The following is a 20852-nucleotide window of genomic DNA, read 5'->3' on the forward strand; positions in this document are numbered from 1 at the left end:
GTATGGCCAAAATGAGCTAAAATATGAACCGCTAAATTGTATAAATCAAGTCATAATTCATCACTGGCAGTTCAGAGAATGAAATAGCTGTGTGGTTGTTTTCATTGAAGTTTCTAATAAGGGGCATAGTCCAGGGGCATATCAACATTGTGTCCGTGGTGGTAGATGTCCTCAGGTCATGATAAATGACTATTCATAATGGATGTGCATTATACACAGGAGGAATTGTGGTGTAATTCAGACAACTGTGTTAACATGGAGCCTAGAGACCAAGGAGACGGAACAGTTCACTACCTCTCTGAGCCCTTCTGGAAGACTGGAGGTCTAAACAACATTCATGCTATCTGCATACAATGGCGGCACATACTGTACTCGTTTTGCTTACAAGTGTGGAACCCACGTCACACATGAAATACCCTCGAGATGCTCAAAATAGCCATGCTGATGAAATTCTGCTGCTTTTTCTGTTTGTATTTCACTGTTCATATATCGGTACACAGACTCACTGTCAGACAACACTGATTGATTCACGAAGCATTTAGCACTCTGAGCAGGACAAAGGCAGTAACAATGGAAGGACGGTGCAATAATTTACAACAGCATCACTACTCCATCAGGGAGACATTGTTTCTTCTTTGTATCCGTGTGTGTAATTCCCATTGTGTAATGTTTCCTCACTTTTTACTGCATCCTGACATTACAGTGATATTGGATTTGTTTTTGTTTATAGAGTTATATGGATATTGATAGCAATGGCAGTGTGATCCACAAACATACGTATGTGATATTTCCACCATGAAACAAATGCAACTGTAAACGGTACAGATTAGCCCTTGGACACAAGATCAAATATCAATTACAATACCCTAAAACATGTAAGTAAAACATCACAAAACACTGATATAATGCAATTTACATACTTCTGAAGTGTAAAATCCATAATTAAAATGGGCAAAATGTTTCCCTCATACAATAACATCTTCAAATGTGTTATGCCTACAGGATGTCTGTTATATACAGTGCAAGTGAGCTATAGAACAATACATGATTACATGAGGTTCAACCTTTATAGCGATAGTTCCCCCCTCATGCCAGTTGAAACACAGGTGAAGTTTATCCATATAGCACACGTGAGAGAACAAGACCCCATTGACTTGAGTTGTGCTGGCAACCTCCCTGTGTGTTCTAGACGGTTTTAACTTGACAACATAAACATTCTAAATTGCCTCCAGCTTACTTCCTGTTACAGTGTTTGCTAATAGCTGACAGGAAATACACAAGGTTTCAAACTGTTTCCTACACAATTCTTTGAAACCCGTCTTCTATATGGACAAATGTCAACTGGCATGATGGTGAGTAGATGGTGAATTGTTTCTTTAATTGTTTCATGACCATGAAGCTACCTTCATGAGGCTCAAGCAAGGCTTTCTCGTCCCAGAACACAGAAGTGCTACATCGGACTTGGCTGGCTTCGAGCACGGCCAACAAGTATTTAAATACAAGAACAGAAGATGAGCACTGACTACATTCCACAAAACCAGCAAGTCTACTTGCTCAAGTCATCTTATTGTTTGCATTTGGGTTTTGTCCGCCCCAGTAGAGCTTGTCCTTACCTCCTCTCCTGCTTCTCCACTGGCAGAGCAGGAGCATGCGGAAGGTCTTCTGAAAGTTCTTGTTGCAGAGTGCATAGCACATGGGGTTGATGGTGCTGTTGACGTAGCACAGCCAGTAGCCCAGGTGCCAGAGGGACACCGGGATGCAGTCGGAGCAGAAGGTGGAGATGAGCACCATGATGTTGTAGGGCGTCCACGTCAGGATGAAGGCCAGGAGGATGGCACTGAGGGTCTGGGCCGCCTTCTTCTCTTTTATCAGCACCATCCGCTTCCTTTTGGTGATCTGCTGCTTCAGGACGGGATCCATGGGTTTGGGGGTGGTGGAGGAGGCAGGGGAGGCGTTGATGCCGGTCTGCTCTGCTTCAGCGGGGCACGGAGATGCAGTGACAGGATCGACGTTCTTAACCTTCGAGTCCGGTCGTCTGAACTTGTAAGAGATGCACTTTTTACTTTTCTTTTTTGGAGGGCTGGTGAAATATCTGCCTTCCTCGTAATCGGTCGCCTGCCCATTCTTATCACCAGTGCCTTGCTCTTTGAAGGATCCTTGTGGGGTTTCCATTGACACATGTTCTTCCTCCTCAGATGATGTATAGCTGTTGAAGGAGGTGACCTGGTCTGCTTTGGCCCATGCCTCATCTGACCTTGTGGTGGTCTTAGTGGCGTTACTTTGGGTCGAGGAGGACCAGGAGGCCTGACTCCTGTCTCTCCTGTCTCTGGTGAAACGAAAGCAAGACTGGATGATGGCGTTCTGCGGTTTAGCCCCCTCTGGCATATTGGAGGATGCGAGCCCCTGGAGCTCCGCCAGGTCCTTTGTCCGTCTCTCTGTCTCCTTGTAGATCCTCCAGTAAAGGATGGTCATAACAGAGACGGGGATGTAGAAAGCAGCAATGGCTGTGCCAAACGTGATCACTGGCTCGGAGAAGAACTGGATCTGGCACTCGTCCGGAGGCACTGTTCTCTCTCCTACAAAGTACTGCCAGCACAGGATGGGCGGTGCCCACAAGACCAAGGACACCAGCCACGCCAGGCCGATCATGATGGCAGCTCGCTTTGGAGTCCTCTTGGCCCTGTATGTCAGTGGCCTTGTGATGGAGAAATACCTGTCAAAGCTGATGACGAGCAAGTTCATAACTGAAGCATTGCTGGCGACATAATCCAGTGCTAGCCAGAGATCACATGTAAGGTTCCCCAAGGGCCAGTATCCCATCAGTATATACATGGTGTACAAGTTCATGGACAAGGCTCCTAGGATGAGGTCAGCGAAGGCCAAGCTCAGCAGGTAGTAGTTGTTCACTGTCTTCAGTTGGCTGTTGACCTTGAAGGACAGCAGCACCAGTATGTTACCAACAACAGTTATCAAGCTGACAATGCCTGACACTGTAGCTATGGTGATGACCTCCCACAGGCTGTGGGTGCCAGGCTGAGTCTGTGATGCGTTGCCATAAAAAGTGGCGTTTGGGTGATCCTCTGCAACCATAGTGCTGCACTATCTGGCTATGTTACAGTGAGCAGGTGAGTGAAAAGTGTCCCTCTGGCTCCATCAAGCATTTTCATAGGTTTCCCTGAAATAAAGAAAAAACAATAATGAGACATAATTTCTCTATCATATTTTTGAGATATTTCTTATTTGTATTAATCCAATAGGCTATAGGATAATCCTGCCTCTTGGGAAAATGCTGCATTTTTTTTTTTTTTTTTTACATGTTCCCCCTATTAGCTATTGTTATATTGTAGTATGACATATTTTCATTTTCCTCTGTGCTTTTTCTCTAGAATGTAACCCAATTTCCCAAAGTATTTATGATTCTGGTTATTGAATATTTGAATGTGATTTCTGAACCGCACAGGAGCCAGCTGTGCCACATACAAATTAATACAGATCTTGACATAAGGTCAGTATTTCAAACGTTGTTTTTTTCTTCTTCTCTGTGTACAATCGTTTATGTATGCACGTGTCCAAATGAGACGCGGAACAAGCAAACAACATTTTTCTAGGGTGACCTCATTCGATGTAACACCCATCACTCACACACACTGGTGTTACAGTCTAAATCTTCCGTCTGCATGACAGCAATGGAGGGGAGAGCGATTAGAGGAGGTAGCTGGAGAAGAGGTGGCGGTAGGGGAAACGACAGCGAGGGTGGTGGCGGTGACCACCGGGGCGGCCGAGGCAGAGGAGGCCATCACCGTGGCCGGGGAAAAAGAGACCACTACCGCGGTCGAGGACGCGGGGGAGGCGCCCCTGCAACGGGCTTCCACCACCGGGTGAGAGAGGCTGTCAAGTGGACGGTATCTCCTGTGTTGGGAGGTGCTTTTGCCAAACTACATTGAAAAATCTGGAAATTTAATGTGGCCTTGTTTCTCGGCAAACATATAATAACGTTACACCTCTTTGACGGACTCGACACAGTTTTACGAATCATTTGGGATCCACTCTTCGATTCGGCATACACAGTGGTGTAGTCTAGTTTATTGTAGTGCCTAGTGGGTAATGGGTATACGTTTCAGCTTGGAGTGACGCGCAGGGGGGTGAATGGTTATTATTTCATTTACATGAATGAAGTTAACACAATTAGAGAATGTAGAAGAATTGCTGTTTTGATCATAGTTTCACAGTTATCTCTCTACCTACAATACTCTGGACAAAATCTAGAAATATTCTCAGATTTGGGAGACAAAATCTCATCAATTTGGGGTCTGTTGCCCTGATGTGGACTGAAACTGAATTAGGGGTCCTTAATATGAAAATGGTTGAAAATCATTGGCCTAGGGAACCTCTCTTCTCTCTCCCCTCTCTCTCCCTGTCGTGCTCTATCTCGCTCTCTTCAAATAATGACATATAGGCCTAAAACTGTCACATAACTAGTATATTGTTACATAACTTTGCCCAATTTTAAGTGGGTATACTCAAATCCTGGAGCTTTCCTAGTAGGTATACTGCGTATTATAGATGCGTATCACAGACTACACCACTGGGCATACACCTCCTTCACTAGGTAGTAGTTATTTGAATACAATTTCAGTGTTTGGGATAAGTTTGTCTGCCACAATCTCCTTACGCAAGAATACAGTGTGCAGGGCGGTAGCATCCTAAAAGCTGAGATTTAATTTAAATAAATGTACTGTTTCGTAGATACTGCGAATACCGAATTTATCAGAAGAATAATGACTGGACATGCCTTCAGTCACGTTCTATCACGTCTGTGTGATTGCCAATGAGCAAGGCCACATTAAACGGAAGTAATTTTGAATGCAGTTTGGCATGGCAGTTTCTCCAGAAAACGAAGGCCAAGGGGCATGTTGTTGGGCCCGCAGGGGGACGTGTCCTCTGTAACGTGTTAGCAAAATCACACATTATTCATAAACGGATTAGCTAGATTCATACAGCATTTCCTTAAATACAAAACAAATAGCCATGTTCTTTTTTTGCTTGTGGTGCAGCAGAGGAGAGAGTTTATGCTAGCATGATGTAGTATATAACATCGGTGGTTCCCAAACTTTTTCATGTCAAGCGCCCCTAAACTCACACAAATTAGACCACGGACCCCCATTTGAAGATGTCCCAGTGTCCCGCATCTGATAAGAGTTTTGCTTTTATGTTTTATACTAGCTCGCTACACACGCTCAATTCCTCGTCTTGCAGCTTGCCGAGCTGGCCCTGCAGATTTATGACACTGATGATGTCACAGTGGGATTTATGACATCACTGATGATGTCACAGTGGGATTCAAGACACTGGTACTGGCCTACAGGGCAGTCCACCTGACAGCCCCTCCGTATCTGCAATCTATGGTCAGGTTCCAAACCTCGCATCACTCCCTCCGCTCCTCCACCCGTCCAGATCGCCTTGCCCCTCCTCCGCTACCTGGGCTCAAAAGTCGCTCGTCTCGATCGCGACTCTTCTCCCTGGCACCACAATGGTGGAATGAGCCCCCCCCCTCAGTCAGAAGGCCCGATCGCTGCCAATCTTCCGGCGGAGACTAAAAACTCACCTTTTCAGGTTACACCTGGGCCCTTCTTGAACTAACATCTTTTCATAAAAAAAAACAACTGTTACTTATTCCTTCTCAAACTACTTACTAATAAACTTTGTCCTTCTCAAACTACTTTCTACAAGGTGCTACTCTAGTCCATCACAATGTCTTAACTGTCATTGGTTGTTTTCTCTACTGTTGACAAAATGTGATATTGTAAGTCGCTTTGGACAAAAGCGTCTGCTAAATGACGTAATGTGAAATAAATGATTCCCCTTTCTGCTGGGAACCCCCCTGGAACCCCTTCAAGGACCCCTGGGGGTCCCACTTTGAGAAGCACTGGCCTACCTAATTATGTCAGTAGATTGAATAGAAACTTGCTGGTGTAGATGTAGGTGTCTTCATAGTAATCAAGCTCCAAAGACATGAATTTGTTAAATACCTACACTACAGCGTTTTGATGTTGTCATGACAGACCTGAATCTGTCGACAACACTACTACATGTACGCCACCATTATATTATATATATATATAATATATTATATATATTATTATCATATTAGGTTTCATCAGATTTTTTTTAATGTACTGCTCAGTTACTCTTTACTTTGTGGACAGTGTATGACTCAGAAAACTGGAAGGTTCGACATAATTTGCACTTGAATGTTCTGTCAAGTGATGCCTTTGCCATGGCAACCACTAGTAGGCAGCGATGAGACTTTGTCATAGTAACACAACAGCTTTCCAAGTCTCTGGTGTAAATTAGCAGTATTCATTTCCATGACAACACTATCACCCATTCTACATCTTCCATCTTATGTACCCCCAGCCAAATTACCTTTCAAGTGTTTAGTTTCACAGTGGCGGTGCATCAGCTCTGTGAACCTCGGCTCATACATATAGCTAATCTTTATTCCCATTACATTATTACCATATTCAAGGACACAAGTCACCGTTAGGTGACAGTCACAAAATAGTGGGATATTATGGCAGCTCTATGAGCATATAGGTTTAGTTGCCTTATATACCTCAGTCAAATTCAATACAGTTGATTTTAGCAGGAATGTATTTTCTGTCTATACTACAATTATCTGTACTGAATCTGTGGGAACATGTCACTTGTCCTTGACCCTAACCAGACTCAAGCAGCTAGGCTTTACAAATCATGATGAGGACAGTCTGTCAGTGACCACTTTACAGAATGCAATACTCATTTAATTATACTGTGGAGTACCTTCACTGCCAGCATCATCTCTCTTATGGGAGATCTTGGATCAGCCATCAAATGTAAACTTACTGTCAGTGAAAAATAGTCCAAGCAAACCTACAGTAGGTGGCATATATCTCACCAGAGTATACAGCTGTAGATAAGTCACAAAAAACATTTAGGAATGAAAAGAAAAATTAAAACAGCTAATTCTCCATATCATAACAAAAAATATAAACTTTTAATTTTATCACATTTCTGCATCAAAATCCCATTACTTTTAGTTCCCAGAAGACCACATACCTTTAGTGGTTACTTCATGGCAAACCAGTAGGCCTACATCGAAAATTAAACCGATTAAGATAAGATAGCACTTTATTAATTATCTTGAGGAAATTCAGGATATCTTATTTTATCTTATGTCATGGTGAACCAGTAGGCCTACATACAAATTCCAAGCAATAATACCATGACAGAGTTTTGGAACAGTATCCATTCCACCCCTCCCATCATATAAACATTCAACTTCACAACTGGAGGTAGAATGATACAATGGGCCATTTTGGAGTGTTCAAGAAGCAAGACCCAATAGAGATGCAGTTTCCTTGTATTTCATTCTGGTACTTTGACCTGGGATAACTGACACATTGGCAAATGGGTGTAAATGGGTTAAATTAGCCATGGGCCAACTGGACTAAAGCTAACTGGGCAGAGAATGGGCAGTATGAAATTCCCATGAAGTACACGTTCATTTTGGTGTGTTCTCTGTTAGGGTCAAGATGAAGGGGATGAGCTGCAACCAGAGGAGGAGGGCATGGAGGTGTTTTCCAGGAGGAAGCTGGAGTCCAACTGGGACCGCTATGAGGAGTCAGAGAGGGCGGAGTCTGCGGAGGACATGCCCACTCAGAGAGGAACCGACTACCATGTCCTGCTGGAGTCGGCAGGTAAGCTCCAGCTAAACCTTATCGTAGCTTACACTCTAGCACTGTCAGCCTACAGTACTAAGGGGACAAACAAGCCAGCCTCTCTGAAAACTAGAAACATGTGAGTAATCTGTGATGTCATCATGGTGTTCAAAACTAAAGCTGTTCCATTGCCAGTGGAATTTTTGGACTCGGTACCAGTAATTTTTCTTGGGCCGGCATCATAGTTTAACCTTGAGAGGCAGCTGGATTCACTCGAGATGGCAAGATCACAATCACACACCACACTCCAATCTATTTTGAATCTGAACCACCACCAGTGGTTTGCACCAATCAGCATCCAGAGGCAGCTGCGGGCGAGAGTGGCGACAGCCGAGAAGTGAGCCCGTGATAGACAGATGGTTCATCCAATCACCTGCCAAGTAGCTTTTTGAAAGGAATGAAAACAGTGGGGACATGTTGCCCACCACAAATTGGTGCTTTCACATTTCATCAACACTAACCAAATAAGAACGTTATTCAGTAATGTTCGTTTAGGTTCATAATACTGTTAACGTTTATCTGTGAGCTCATCATCATCATCATGCATTGTAGGCTAATGCATGCCTCACTAAATTGTTGCTGTTATTTTAATTTGTATGCAGTGCCGCAGCTTGTGGAAAACAAAAGCGTGAGTCATAAATATCAAAGGGTGTAATCATTTACCACAGAGAACGCGTTACCGACGCAAAACAACGCTGCACCATGGTGCGAATATTGCCAGCTGTGCCAATACCTACTTTACGGAGGACTTTACACCTAGTAAGACGTAGGTGTAAGATTTAAGTTCTAACTTATGCCTACATTGTAACTATTTCACTTGGTGCAACCCATATATTTTTAGTAGTGCGTAAACTCGGACATAGTGAGACTTTATGCTCAAACTAGGTTACGTTTCAACTTACGCACAGCTGGTGCAACCCACTGCAAGTCTCTAGCGTGTGTAGAATGTTATGTTACCTATGATAACTTTATCTGTATTGCTTTACCACTGAGTCCCCATTCATTGTCAATGCTGCCCCCCTAGCAGCATAAACTCAACATTATAATAATGATCAAGCTGTCAATGGATAATACAAATTATATTCGGGAATTCTCCTGTTGTTTTACATTTTTCTATGATTTAATAAGAACACATTAAACTGGCTTTACTAATTATCAACCCACTTTGTATCATATATAATCTCGGTAATATAAGCACATGGGCAGTGTTTACTTTCTCTCTCTGTTTACCTTACAGATAAAAATCCTCCCTTTCTCTAACTGCAGAAACTCTGCCCTGCCAGCTGCAAGTCATTAAGGCTCGTTAAGGCTCTTGCAATTCGTGGATGTGGCATCCTTAAAAAATAAAAAATATACAATAACAGCCACCCTCGGAGCAGACTCGACGTCTCAAGCAGAGCTTCTGCAGTTCTGTTGTGACGCATTGTGACGTAAAATGCACAACGGAGCATTTTGCCAGAGGAGGAAATGGGCTGTCCATGATGAAAACAGAGAGAGAAGGTAAACACTGCCCATGTGCTTATATTACCGAGATTAGAATGATAAGTGGGTTGATAAGCGGTAAAGCCACCCTTTAATTCGTGAATTAGCCCTATTTGGGTAATGAGATTGAAATAGACTGTGAGTGGAAGAGTCTACTGAGTCCAATTGTACCGTTATAATGTCAACTCTCTATCCTAATTAGAGAGTGGAGATGTCTTAGGGGACTGTATGGACGCTGCTTTCAGACGGCTGCAGAGATGAGAGCTACTGTTTGTGCAGTTCAGCCTCACTGCTCAGGGGTCTCTGCAGGAACGCCAGGAAGAGAGATCACCAGGGTGTCTCTGCAGTCTGCAGGAACGCCAGTGAAAGAGATCACCAGGGTGTCTCTGCAGTCTGCAGGAACACCAGGAAGAAAGATCACCAGGGTGTCTCTGCAGTCTGCAGGAACACCAGGAAGAGAGATCACCAGGGGGTCTCTACAGGAATGCCAGTAAGAGAGATCAATGCCATCGAGTTAGAGCAGACCATAGTTTTTTCTTTTGCTTTGAGGTTTTATTTATTTAGATACAACCCTGGTGGAGGGATGTCACGTTTAGCTCATGCCCGCCCTCAAGCAGAGGCTAACTAAGGCGGAAGGTCAACCACAAAGCTGTCAACTGCCTTGCCAGATTTACAGAAAGGCAGTGTTGATTAACAATTATTAATTATTAATTTGGACAGAGAGGGAAGTGGGCTTGGGTCTCATTTTACCGGCCATAAAGCGTACAGTGATCAGATTGGCCAGCTGTGTGTTTTGAATAGCTGTCATTGATGGATTTGGTGGCTTCCTGAGATGTGGACGGGCCATCGGTGTCGTTTTGTGGCCGATCCGGAATAGAAACAGAAGTTCAATTTTGGAGAGTGGCCTCTCTTGTCTGATTTTAGCCACGTTCCCCGAGTACAACATGAAATATGAACCCTCTTACTTTTGGATGGGGGGGGGGGGGGGGCAAAAGCAAAGCACAGAACTAAGTCCACTTCCTCCCTCTGACACCTGCTGAGGCGTGCTTAAAAAAAAGCAGATGCAGCGCTTCAATCATAATCTTTTAGTCCCTGAACAGAGAGGAGAGCAGTCATCACTCATGAGAAGGCTCCGTGTTTCCCGTTGCTCCCAATTCGTTGGACAGGGTTCCCACGGGTCCTTGAAACCCTTGAAAGTTTGTGAATTTGGAAAAAAAAAATCAAGGCCGTAAAAGTTTGTGAAAATCAGTGCCCAATTCAGCCTCCCTCTGTTTGAAGCATAGGGTTTGAAGCCAACCCGGAAATTGCATTCTTTTGAATGGCCAGTGGGTGGCAACATGGGTACTGCAGAATCAAAGTGCAGTGCATGCAAGTCAATGGGAAAACGACCCGACTTCTCTCTCGGTTTATGTCTTAAATAAACACTTTGCAAATTAGTTGATGGTCTGAATCAACAATCCAAGTCTTTTTCATAGTCTCATGTCGAGTTTAATAAGACAATAAATACATTGGATAAATAAGAACAGTAATAGTTCTGAGCGGTAGAGGCAGCAATGTGCCGCAAGGCATCTAGTCTGCTGGAAAGCTATACACACACAGTAGCGCTGTGCACTCGCAGGCAGAGCAGAGATCTCTTCCTCTCAGTACGCTATGCGCGGAGCAACGCGCGAACACACACACACACACACACGCACACACACACCGCTCTTTCCTTCTCTCTCTCTCCTCTCCCTCTCTCTCCGAGAGAGAGGTCTCCTCCGAGAGAGAGAGAGAGAGAGAGAGAGGGAAATTTCCCTGCTGCAGACGGGACATGCCCACACAGTCCGCGGGAGAAAATACACTCTAAAAACTAATTGATTCTCATGACTTTTGCCATGACTGTCAAACCTAAATTTATATACTTTGCGACGTTCATCATCGTTCAAATTTGGCTGGTGGCTTATTAACATAGGGTCCTGTGATGTGATGAACTCAAAATGCTAAATAATAAAGAAATATTTCTGGTTTCCAGGGACTTTAAGTCTAAAAATATTGTTATCCATATCAGCCTTCAAAAACCCTTCTCAGTTGAATCTTACAGTAAGCCTTATTCTATTCTTCATGTATGGTTAGGCAGTGGTCTGTTTTGAAGCTTTAGTTTCTCACGCATTGGAGTGCTCTCTGTGTCTCTCTGAGGTGCTGTTGTGAGTTGTTTGACTCCTCTCTCCTCTGTGTTTTGCCCACGTTGTCAGATTAGTCACGTCGTACAGCAAGAGGCCGCCACTCTCTGGAGGATACTTAATTGTACGTGGGAGGGAATACTTTTTCAAACGTTTTTTTTTATTAACACGTTGAGTGCCATAGCCGAGATATCTCGTCTTACATAATCCAACGGTTAAGTGCCATAGACGAGCTATCTCGTCTTACATAAACATTATTTTTTTTTGACGGTGGGACATCAATCAACACCTTTTACGTCTTCTATATCACTATCGGAGGAAGAGAATGTGTATAATCTATTTTACCGACCACTAAGTGGCGACAGTTCTCTCCAGACAGAGACAGAGAGAAAGCCACAGCCACGGGACCCGTGGACCAAAAGCAGCCGCCTCCCGCGGAAATGGCTTGGCGATTTTACAGTCAGAAACGAACGAGCCTCATTCTCATACTGTAGGCGGGGACGCTTCGCGCTGCTGCGGTGGGGGGTTCCAGAAATGGACTGGGTGAGCAGCATAAAGCCTAGAGTCGCACGGGGCTTCATCGGGGCTATCAAACCCAAGAGACAGTGAGACCTATCCACACTCGCTGCCAGGGAGAGAGGCTGCTCTAACTCGCTGCTCAAACTCCCAGCAGCAGAGCACTCCGCAGCACAGACGGAGGGAGGAGTTTGGAGGCACACACACACTCTCTCTCTCTCTCTCTCTCTCTCTCTCTCTCTCTCTCTCTCTCTCTCTCAAGGGCGACAAGGGCACCCATAATCACAGGCATGTGAGGTGGTTCTAAAAATCCATTTATCTCCAAACTCTCTGAAAATCTCTGAAACCATGCTGTACTCAACGGCTAATATCTACATAACTACTAACTCTGCAAACTAACTCTTTTAGACAGAGAAAGCACACATTCTATTAGTTATTTTTAGATGATTGGTGTTCACGAATTCTTAACAGAAAATAATCCTCGGCTCTTGTAAAATGAGCCAGAATCCTCAAAAAAAACCCTGGCACAACTTACCTACAGGATTGAAAAAATGGCTGGCACTCAATGTGTTAAGGTAGCCATGAAATCCCTCCTCCCCCTTCTCCTATTGGTGGAAGTTATTGCAGAATACCTATCTGACTTTTCCTGCTGTATCCAAGGTGTTGGAAGTGCTGCAGTCATTCCTTTTTTTTTTTTTTGGCACGATGCGGCCGGATGCACGGGTCAGAGGCTGCTTCTGTTTTGTTTCTTCTAAATTTAATATGTGCAGCCGTTGTATATTTCAGGAAAGAAATAGCCCAAAGCGATGTTTTCTCCAGCTTTTATAATGCGGCAGCACACTCCGCAGCGCACTCCTTTGTATCTCGCAAACTTTTGTGAGATACAAACGTCCCCCGAGCGCGCATCTCTCCAGAGGGTTCCGGTCCAGAGCACGGGGTCCATAGGCGTCAATTTGGTATGGCAAGGTATGGCATTCGCCATACCTTTGCTTCTAGCCAAATTTGAGAGAGAGAGGGAAGGAGAGAGAGAGAGGGAGAGAGAACGATGCAGATCAAAGCTCCTTTAACGAGCAGATGTTGATGTTCCTGCCATTGTGAAAACCAGACTGATAGGCTACCCGAAGTGCGCATTAAGGACATAGGCTACATGTAAGCTGTGACACCTACATTGACTGACGGTTTCAATCCAAGCCAGCTGGTGCATTTTTGTCCAGAGGGGCTATAGCATGCCCTACTACCAAAAATTGGGCTGGATGATAATATATATATATATATGGTTGAAATCAATGCTGTATAATGATAATCATAAGGATTTTTCTCAATCAATGTTGTTCATGCTAATGTAGGTTATTTAGGATGCTGTATTTAACCTCACTTTATAGAAATAAACCCTCAACAACAAAGGATTCTCTGACAGGGATCATTTCCATAGTGTAACACATACCACTTTACAGAGGTTACACTTCCTCACACCATAGGTTATAGCCTATTGTTTTTACTACAATACTGTAGTGTGTTGGTCATGTTTAACAACAAGTAGCCTAATGTAACTTATTTGTGGTCAATTCATAATAGGCTAAACATTAATCTTTTTAGAGGTTATAAGTTCCTTTTACAATTTACAGCATTCATTTTGATGCACAGTCTGTGAGGTCCTGTGCAGCTGTGCTTATCACTAAAAAATTAAATCAAAAAGGTAACACTACATGTATATCATTCACTGGAATAAAAAAATCGGTTTACTACTTACATGTCATATAACTGAATTGCATAGAAACAACTCACCAAAATTTACTATTGCACAACAAACTAATTTCACAAAATCTTTCCATGAAGGCCTTTACTTCCCCACCTGACCGTACCTTGCCATACCTTGGCTTTTGCTGAAATGACACCACTGATGGTGTCGCCCAAAGTGCGGAACCAAAATCGCAGAAAGACAGACAGAGCCCACTTACTCAATTTTATATATGATTGGCCACGGCCATTGCCACACACCCTTTTGGCCAGTCGGCGTGGAAAATTAATCACTTCTAAGTTGGCCCATAACCAAATTTTATACAAAGTTTCATGCAAATCTATCAAAAACCTTCAGATATATCCTGCGAACAATCAGAAAAAACGGACAAACGGGTGAAAACATGACCTCCCGGCCAACAGAGGCAACCACTTCCCTTGTACTAGGTGCTAGTACTGGTACTGTACTGCACTGTATTGTACTGTACTGCACAGTACTGTACTGTACTGTACTGTACTGTACTGTACTACACTGTACTGTACTGTACTACACTGTACTGTACTGTACTGCACAGTACTGTACTGTACTGCACTGCACTGTACTGTACTGTACTGTACTGCACAGTACAGTACTGTACTGTACTGTACTACACTGTACTGTACTGCACAGTACTGTACTGTACTGTACTGCACAGTACTGTACTGTACTGCACAGTACTGTACTGTACTGCACTGCACTGTACTGTACTGTACTGCACAGTACTGTACTGTACTGTACTGTACTGTACTGCACAGTACTGTACTGTACTGTACTGCACAGTACTGTACTGCACAGTACTGTACTGTACTGCACTGCACAGTACAGTACTGTACTGCACAGTACAGTACTGTACTGCACAGTGCTGTACTGTACTACACTGTACTGTACTGTACTGCACTGTACTGTACTGTACTGCACTGGGCTCAACAGTCTGTACTGTTGTCAAACAACCAAAAGCAGACAAAAGGTTAGGCTGTATTGCAATAATAAATATCACCATGTCATCACACCATGGCACACTCTGAAACAAAGAAACATACACAAACACTGAAGAAAATTTGAAATACACACACACACACACACACACACACACACACACACACACACACACACACACCCATAAACACACAGATGTGTGTCTCAACTATTCTTTGTCCAGTGTTGGATGCCTGATTTGCTGGAGAAGAATCCCTACACACAACACTAGGGCCAAATGTGCTCTGTGAATGAATTAGTCTACAGTACTGTTTGGTAAATAAAAGTCAAAGCTGTTGATTTTACCCATTCAATCACTTCATTTATTGTTCAAGTTTATTTATTTAGCCCAGAAGAAACACAGGGAAAGATTGAAAAGAGCCCATGGGGTAAATATTAAAAGTTAAAAAGAATTTATTTTAGAAATTATGCCTAACCCAATTGCAGATGAAGGGAAAGAAACATAGACTTTTAAGAAGATGACATTGAGGCATTATCCAAAAATGGTTGGCAGTCAGATTTAATAATATATTCCCACTGTTTCACTACATATATATTAGAGGTTCATATATTTACCGTAATTATTTTCTTCATCTCAGCAGCTGCAGTTTTGCTGTTATTCCGTACTCTCTCTTGATAATGCTCAAATCCATACTTTCCATTCATACAGCCTATCTAACATGCTCTAGTGTTGAAGTCTATTCATACAGACTATCTAACATGCTCTAGTGTTGAAGTCCATTCATACAGCCTATCTAACATGCTCTAGTGTTGAAGTCCATTCATACAGCCTATCTAACATGCTCTAGTGTTGAAGTCCATTCATACAGCCTATCTAACATGCTCTAGTGTTGAAGTCCATTCATACAGCCTATCTAACATACTCTAGTGTTGAAGTCTATTCATACAGACTATCTAACATGCTCTAGTGTTGAAGTCTATTCATACAGACTATCTAACATGCTCTAGTGTTGAAGTCCATTCATACAGCCTATCTATCATGCTCTAGTGTTGAAGTCTATTCATACAGCCTATCTAACATACTCTAGTGTTGAAGTCTATTCATACAGACTATCTAACATGCTCTAGTGTTGAAGTCCATTCATACAGCCTATCTATCATGCTCTAGTGTTGAAGTCTATTCATACAGCCTATCTAACATGCTCTAGTGTTGAAGTCTATTCATACAGCCTATCTAACATACTCTAGTGTTGAAGTCTATTCATACAGACTATCTAACATACTCTAGTGTTAAATCCATTCATACAGCCTATCTAACATACTCTAGTGTTGAAGTCTATTCATACAGCCTATCTAATATGCTCTAGTGTTGAAGTCTATTCATACAGCCTATCTAACATGCTCTAGTGTTGAAGTCTATTCATACAGCCTATCTAACATGCTCTAGTGTTGAAGTCTATTCATACAGCCTATCTAACATGCTCTAGTGTTGAAGTCTATTCATACAGCCTATCTAACATGCTCTAGTGTTGAAGTCTATTCATACAGCCTACTGTATCTAACATGCTCTAGTGTTGAAGTCTATTCTAGTGTTGAAGTCTATTCATACAGCCTATCTATCATGCTCTAGTGTTGAAGTCCATTCATACAGCCTATCTAACATGCTCTAGTGTTGAAGTCCATTCATACAGCCTATCTAATAGGGCTGTGCAATAAAATCGATACGGCAATATATCGCGATATTTTGCCTGACGATATTGTATCGATATTTGGACGCCAAGTATCGATATAAAAAAAGGAAAATAAAATAAAATTGCAGGCCATGCCATGCCAGGCCACCGGGCATCTGCATCTGGTGATTCCCACCCCTAATCGATACTGTATCGATATTTCCCATATCGATGTTTTTGCACAGTGGTCAGTGACACAATAAGAATACTTTTTATGTCAGTGCGTTCAGTAACACACTCAACACTCAGTAGTTTTGACTAAATTTGTCCACTAAGCTATCAGTATAAAGTGATGTACATATTATTACACTACCTGGGTGGTACACAGTGTGTTGTATCTTTAGCTCTATTATTTAATTTTGAGTAAATTGTGTAGAGTATTGCAATATATCGCAATATGCATTGTATCGCAATGTATCGTGATACAATCGTATCGCGACCCATGTATCGTGATACGTATCGTGAGGTCCTTGCCAATACCCAGCCCTACTATCTAACATGCTCTAGTGTTGAAATTCTCACTTGCATTTGTTTACATAACCTCCATTTATATAACCCCCATTTGCAGAGTTCTGTTTGTTCTCTTTTTCTGTTTTTATTCAGTTTTCCTTTGTTTTATCTTATTACCACTGCAGCGACCCAATTATCCCACTGGCACCATTAAAGTTTCATCCTGTCTTGGCTGATCTTTGCATGTACCGTACTATTACGCATCTGTGTGTGTGTGTGTGTGTGTGTGTGTGTGTGTGTGTGTGTGTGTGTGTGTGTGTGTGTGTGTGTGTAAATATGCATTTTTCAGTGTTCCTGTGTTCTATTCCTATGTTTACATGCTGAATAAATGCACAACCAAAGGGATTTAATATTTGAGATCGATAAAGAATTGTAGCTTTCAAATAGATGCACCTGCTTCTTGTATTTGATTGAAAGATAAGGTAGAGAAGGTCGATGTTTTGCACACTAAACAAAAAACACAGCTGCAAAGAAATAAAATGGCTCACATTCTATATGTCTGCTCTGCCAGTCATTTACACTGATTGACTGCGGTTAGAAAAGATGTAGGTAAACTTTGACAGGGAAATTGTGATTTCTGTTGTTTTGTAGCCTTGTGCATCTCTATCAAAATATCTTTACTGTTTGTGCAATCAGAGTGAATAATAAACCATTAATGTGTTTATTCACTCTGACCGCACCTTCTGCAACATGGAAGGATAAGGTTCATATGTCACCAGGCGAGAAGGCAAAACTCGTTTTTTATGCTTGTGGCTAAATTAAATAATCAAAGTGATCACTCCCCCCCCCCCCAAGGGTAAAACCTTTCCACTTGGTGCTGGTCAGGACATGTGGTCATTTTATACAAACTATTTATTAATTGAATGTATAGAAAATATGCTACAGTATATCGGGATATGACATTTTGGTCAAGCCCTAATGCATGCTTTAAAGTAGGGATGCACGATATATCGGCAATCGGTATTGGCTGATTTTAGTAAAAATATATATATCGGCATCGGTCCCATGTTGCAATGTTAATATCGGTTATCGGTATCAGCCAAAATTTCACATTGAGAGGAAACAATGCAATAAATCTTTTCCAAATGTTTGCAAATAAATCAAGGCATTCCTTTTTCAAATTCAGTGTTTACATGTGTTTTTCAGTATGTACAAAATTTGTTTTTATACAGATCATATCGACATTGGTAAATATCAGTTATCGGCCATTATTACACCAACATTCATTAATACACAGGACAAGATGTTACTATCCCTTGTGCCAAAATCCGAGGTAAAACACATTTAGAAGCCCAATCCAGATGAAAAACAAGCTAACAAACAACAAACAAGCTAACAAGCTAACAAATATACAAATCACCAGTTACCTACCCTAGCCAACAGCAGTATGAAGCATGTCATTGGGGTTATTATCGGTATCGGCCAAAATCTTCGGTGCATCCCTACTTTAAAGCCAGGAAAAGACAACACTTAGTTATGCCATATTCCAATATCCATAATCTAAGACGATATCTAGTCTCATATCACAATATTGATATAATATCGATATATTGCCCATCCTCCCTACCACCGACCCCATTGTAACTTTAAAGCTTAACCTTTAACCTTTCTGTAAAGTTGATTGTGCTGTTGTCAGGGGTAATGTGTGCACAATTCCCTTGGTGTGTGTGTTTGGGGGGAATTGTTGGGCAGTTATTTACGTCCTAACACAGTCATCTATCTGTACACATTAACACAAAGATCAATCCTCCTCCCCCGCAGCCGTAGTTAACGAAGGCCACTAATGGGCACCTATCAAGGCTCAATCATAATGAGACAAAAGGAAATCGCATTAAGGCCTCAGTGATTCAGCTAACTCGATTGACAAACACAAGGACGTTTTTTTCCTAACCGGGATGAATAGTCTCAATCATGGCATCCATTTATATGTTCCGGCGTCGTTATGGATACTTGATTAGCCGATCCAGAGCGGACGAGACTGGCGTCGGAGCGGAGGAATGAGGCGGGCCGCGGTGCGTATCGTCTGCTTCACAAAAATATGAAATCTAGCACGGCATGTGTTGCTTAGGCTAGTTTCTGATTACGATTGAGTCTCAATGCCAGACCTATCAGAGTTCTTATGCTGATACACTACATTACTGCACGCTGCAGATCTCTCTGGGTCTGATATACTACGTTACTGCATGCTGCAGATCTCTCTCTGGGTCTGATATACTACGTTACTGCAAGCTGCAGATCTTTCTGGGCCTGATATACTACGTTACTGCATGCTGCAGATCTCTCTGGGTCTCATACACTATGTTACTGCATGCTGCAGATCTCTCTGGGTCTGATACACTACGTTACTGCATGCTGCAGATCTCTCTGGGTCTGATACACTACGTTACTGCATGCTGCAGATCTCTCTCTGGGTCTGATACACTACGTTACTGCATGCTGCAGATCTCTCCCTGGGTCTGATATACACTATTACTGCATGCTGCAGATCTCTCTCTGGGTCTGGGACACTTCTAGCTCCAAACTGATGTTTGAATCCTGGCCAGTGATTGGTTCCCCAAAAATCCTGTGGGCACCAATCACTAATGACTTTAGCCATTAGGCACGCACTCTCAGACACTGTCTCATTGGTTCTACGACCTGTCAGCTATTCAATTTTAACCCCTAGACATGCCCTCAAAACAGCAACTGGGGCTGTGAAGTGGCACAGACTCATTTATGTAATATACGGAGTGCAGCGATTCAACGTCATATTTGAGTCTGTGGAGAGAGACTAATTACGATGAAGTCACCGGAGGATGACACTAACGTTAGGCTTAAATGAAGCCACAGGTAGATTAGAGTGTGACATTCTTTCCACTTTCATCCTTCAGTACTCCAGTACTTCAGTACTGTCAGGGTTTAGTAACACATCAGAGTTTTGTGCTTCAGAGGATAAGATGGAACAAGGGCTGGGCTGCCCGAGTCGTGTGACTTGTCATCCCTATGGTTTTTAATGATGCCTAATTCAATCATCATAACCCCCCCCCCCCTGCTCCATCTCAACATACACACACACACACACACACACACACACACACACACACACACACACACACACACACACACTTTCCTACTGAGACCTAAGCCAATTTAAGATTAATTAACAATCAATTAGCCTTTGTTTGTACATTTTTAAAAATACGGTGCAAAATGTACTGAACCAGTGACCACTCATGAATCTACTACTACACCATTTGGATCCTGTTTGGCTCTGTCTTGTAACTTTTTTCCCTTTTGGTCAGCTGTTATTTGATTCATTGATGTACTGACTTCACCTATCAATGTGAAAAGCAGGGTTTCTTTTTTAAATATCCAGATTTTATAGTTTTTTTTTCACAATACAACAGTTTTTCATAATAACAGAATACATACTCACCCCTTATAGCAGTGACGTCCTCGGCAAAACGCGATCCTCCAGCGTCAAAACGGGCATTTGGCCAGTTCTTAAGCTCCTTCAGTCTGCCAGAGTGCTCTCGCTGCCCTGCGCCTGTCTTAGCTCTGTATGCTCTCAGCTGGCTCTCTTGCTCTCGCTCTCCCAGCGTTCGCTTCACACCTTCCCTCACTCGCTCGCTCTCCTCTTCCCCTCCCCTGTTCCCTCTTGCTTACCCCCCCCCCCCTCGCTTCTCCACTCTCAAACAAGGTGAAACGCCACACTTGTCAAATACAGGTAGGTCAGCCTGGGCAGATGCTGAGGCTTTTCATCATTCTGATGCTTTATAACTGTCTCAGTCTGTCTCTGAGACACCATGTTAAACACAGCAGCTGTTCAACTTCGCTCTCAAGTGTCCAAGAAGCCAAGGTCAACTCGTCGGTACCACTCCGACCTTACTGTTAATGCATCCTCGTCTTCCTCAGAATGAATGAAGAGATGTCCTCCAAAGATTCCCTTTGGAGGAGAAAAGGCTGCTGTTGCTCAGGACGGGTTCCTTATTCCTCCCTGCCA

General features: G+C 42.8%; 2 protein-coding genes across 3 annotated transcripts in view; one reads left to right on the top strand and one right to left on the bottom strand.

Moving 5' to 3' along the window:
- Positions 1 to 83: 83 nt before the first annotated feature.
- chrm5b (cholinergic receptor, muscarinic 5b) lies at positions 84 to 20442 on the bottom strand. 2 transcript variants are annotated; one of them, XM_083643311.1, is made up of 2 exons: positions 20286 to 20442; positions 84 to 3175 (listed from the first exon to the last, which is right to left on the bottom strand). In XM_083643311.1, the coding sequence occupies exon 2, from the start codon at positions 3088 to 3090 to the stop codon at positions 1555 to 1557; it is 1536 nt and encodes a 511-aa protein (XP_083499437.1). In that variant the 5' UTR covers positions 3091 to 3175; positions 20286 to 20442; the 3' UTR covers positions 84 to 1554. The 2 variants fall into 2 exon arrangements, with proteins under 2 accessions (XP_083499437.1, XP_083499438.1); XM_083643312.1 differs by lacking the exon at positions 20286 to 20442 and adding an exon at positions 18242 to 18292.
- aven (apoptosis, caspase activation inhibitor) overlaps positions 3687 to 20852 on the top strand; it is a gene marked incomplete at its 5' end in the record, with an annotated part of 44759 nt that continues 27593 nt past the window's right edge. The window contains 2 exons of the mRNA XM_083643313.1: positions 3687 to 3878; positions 7568 to 7739. Coding sequence (XP_083499439.1) covers positions 3687 to 3878; positions 7568 to 7739 — 364 coding nt within the window. The remainder of the gene's footprint in view (positions 3879 to 7567; positions 7740 to 20852) is intronic.

This window comes from Poromitra crassiceps (genome assembly GCF_964638095.1).
Source record: "Poromitra crassiceps genome assembly, chromosome: 9".
Taxonomy (NCBI): domain Eukaryota; kingdom Metazoa; phylum Chordata; class Actinopteri; order Beryciformes; family Melamphaidae; genus Poromitra; species Poromitra crassiceps.

Coding starts and splice junctions, on each gene's coding strand:
- chrm5b (XM_083643311.1), bottom strand. CDS start 3,090: ATGGTTGCAGAGGATCACCCAAACGCCACTTTTTATGGCAACGCATCA.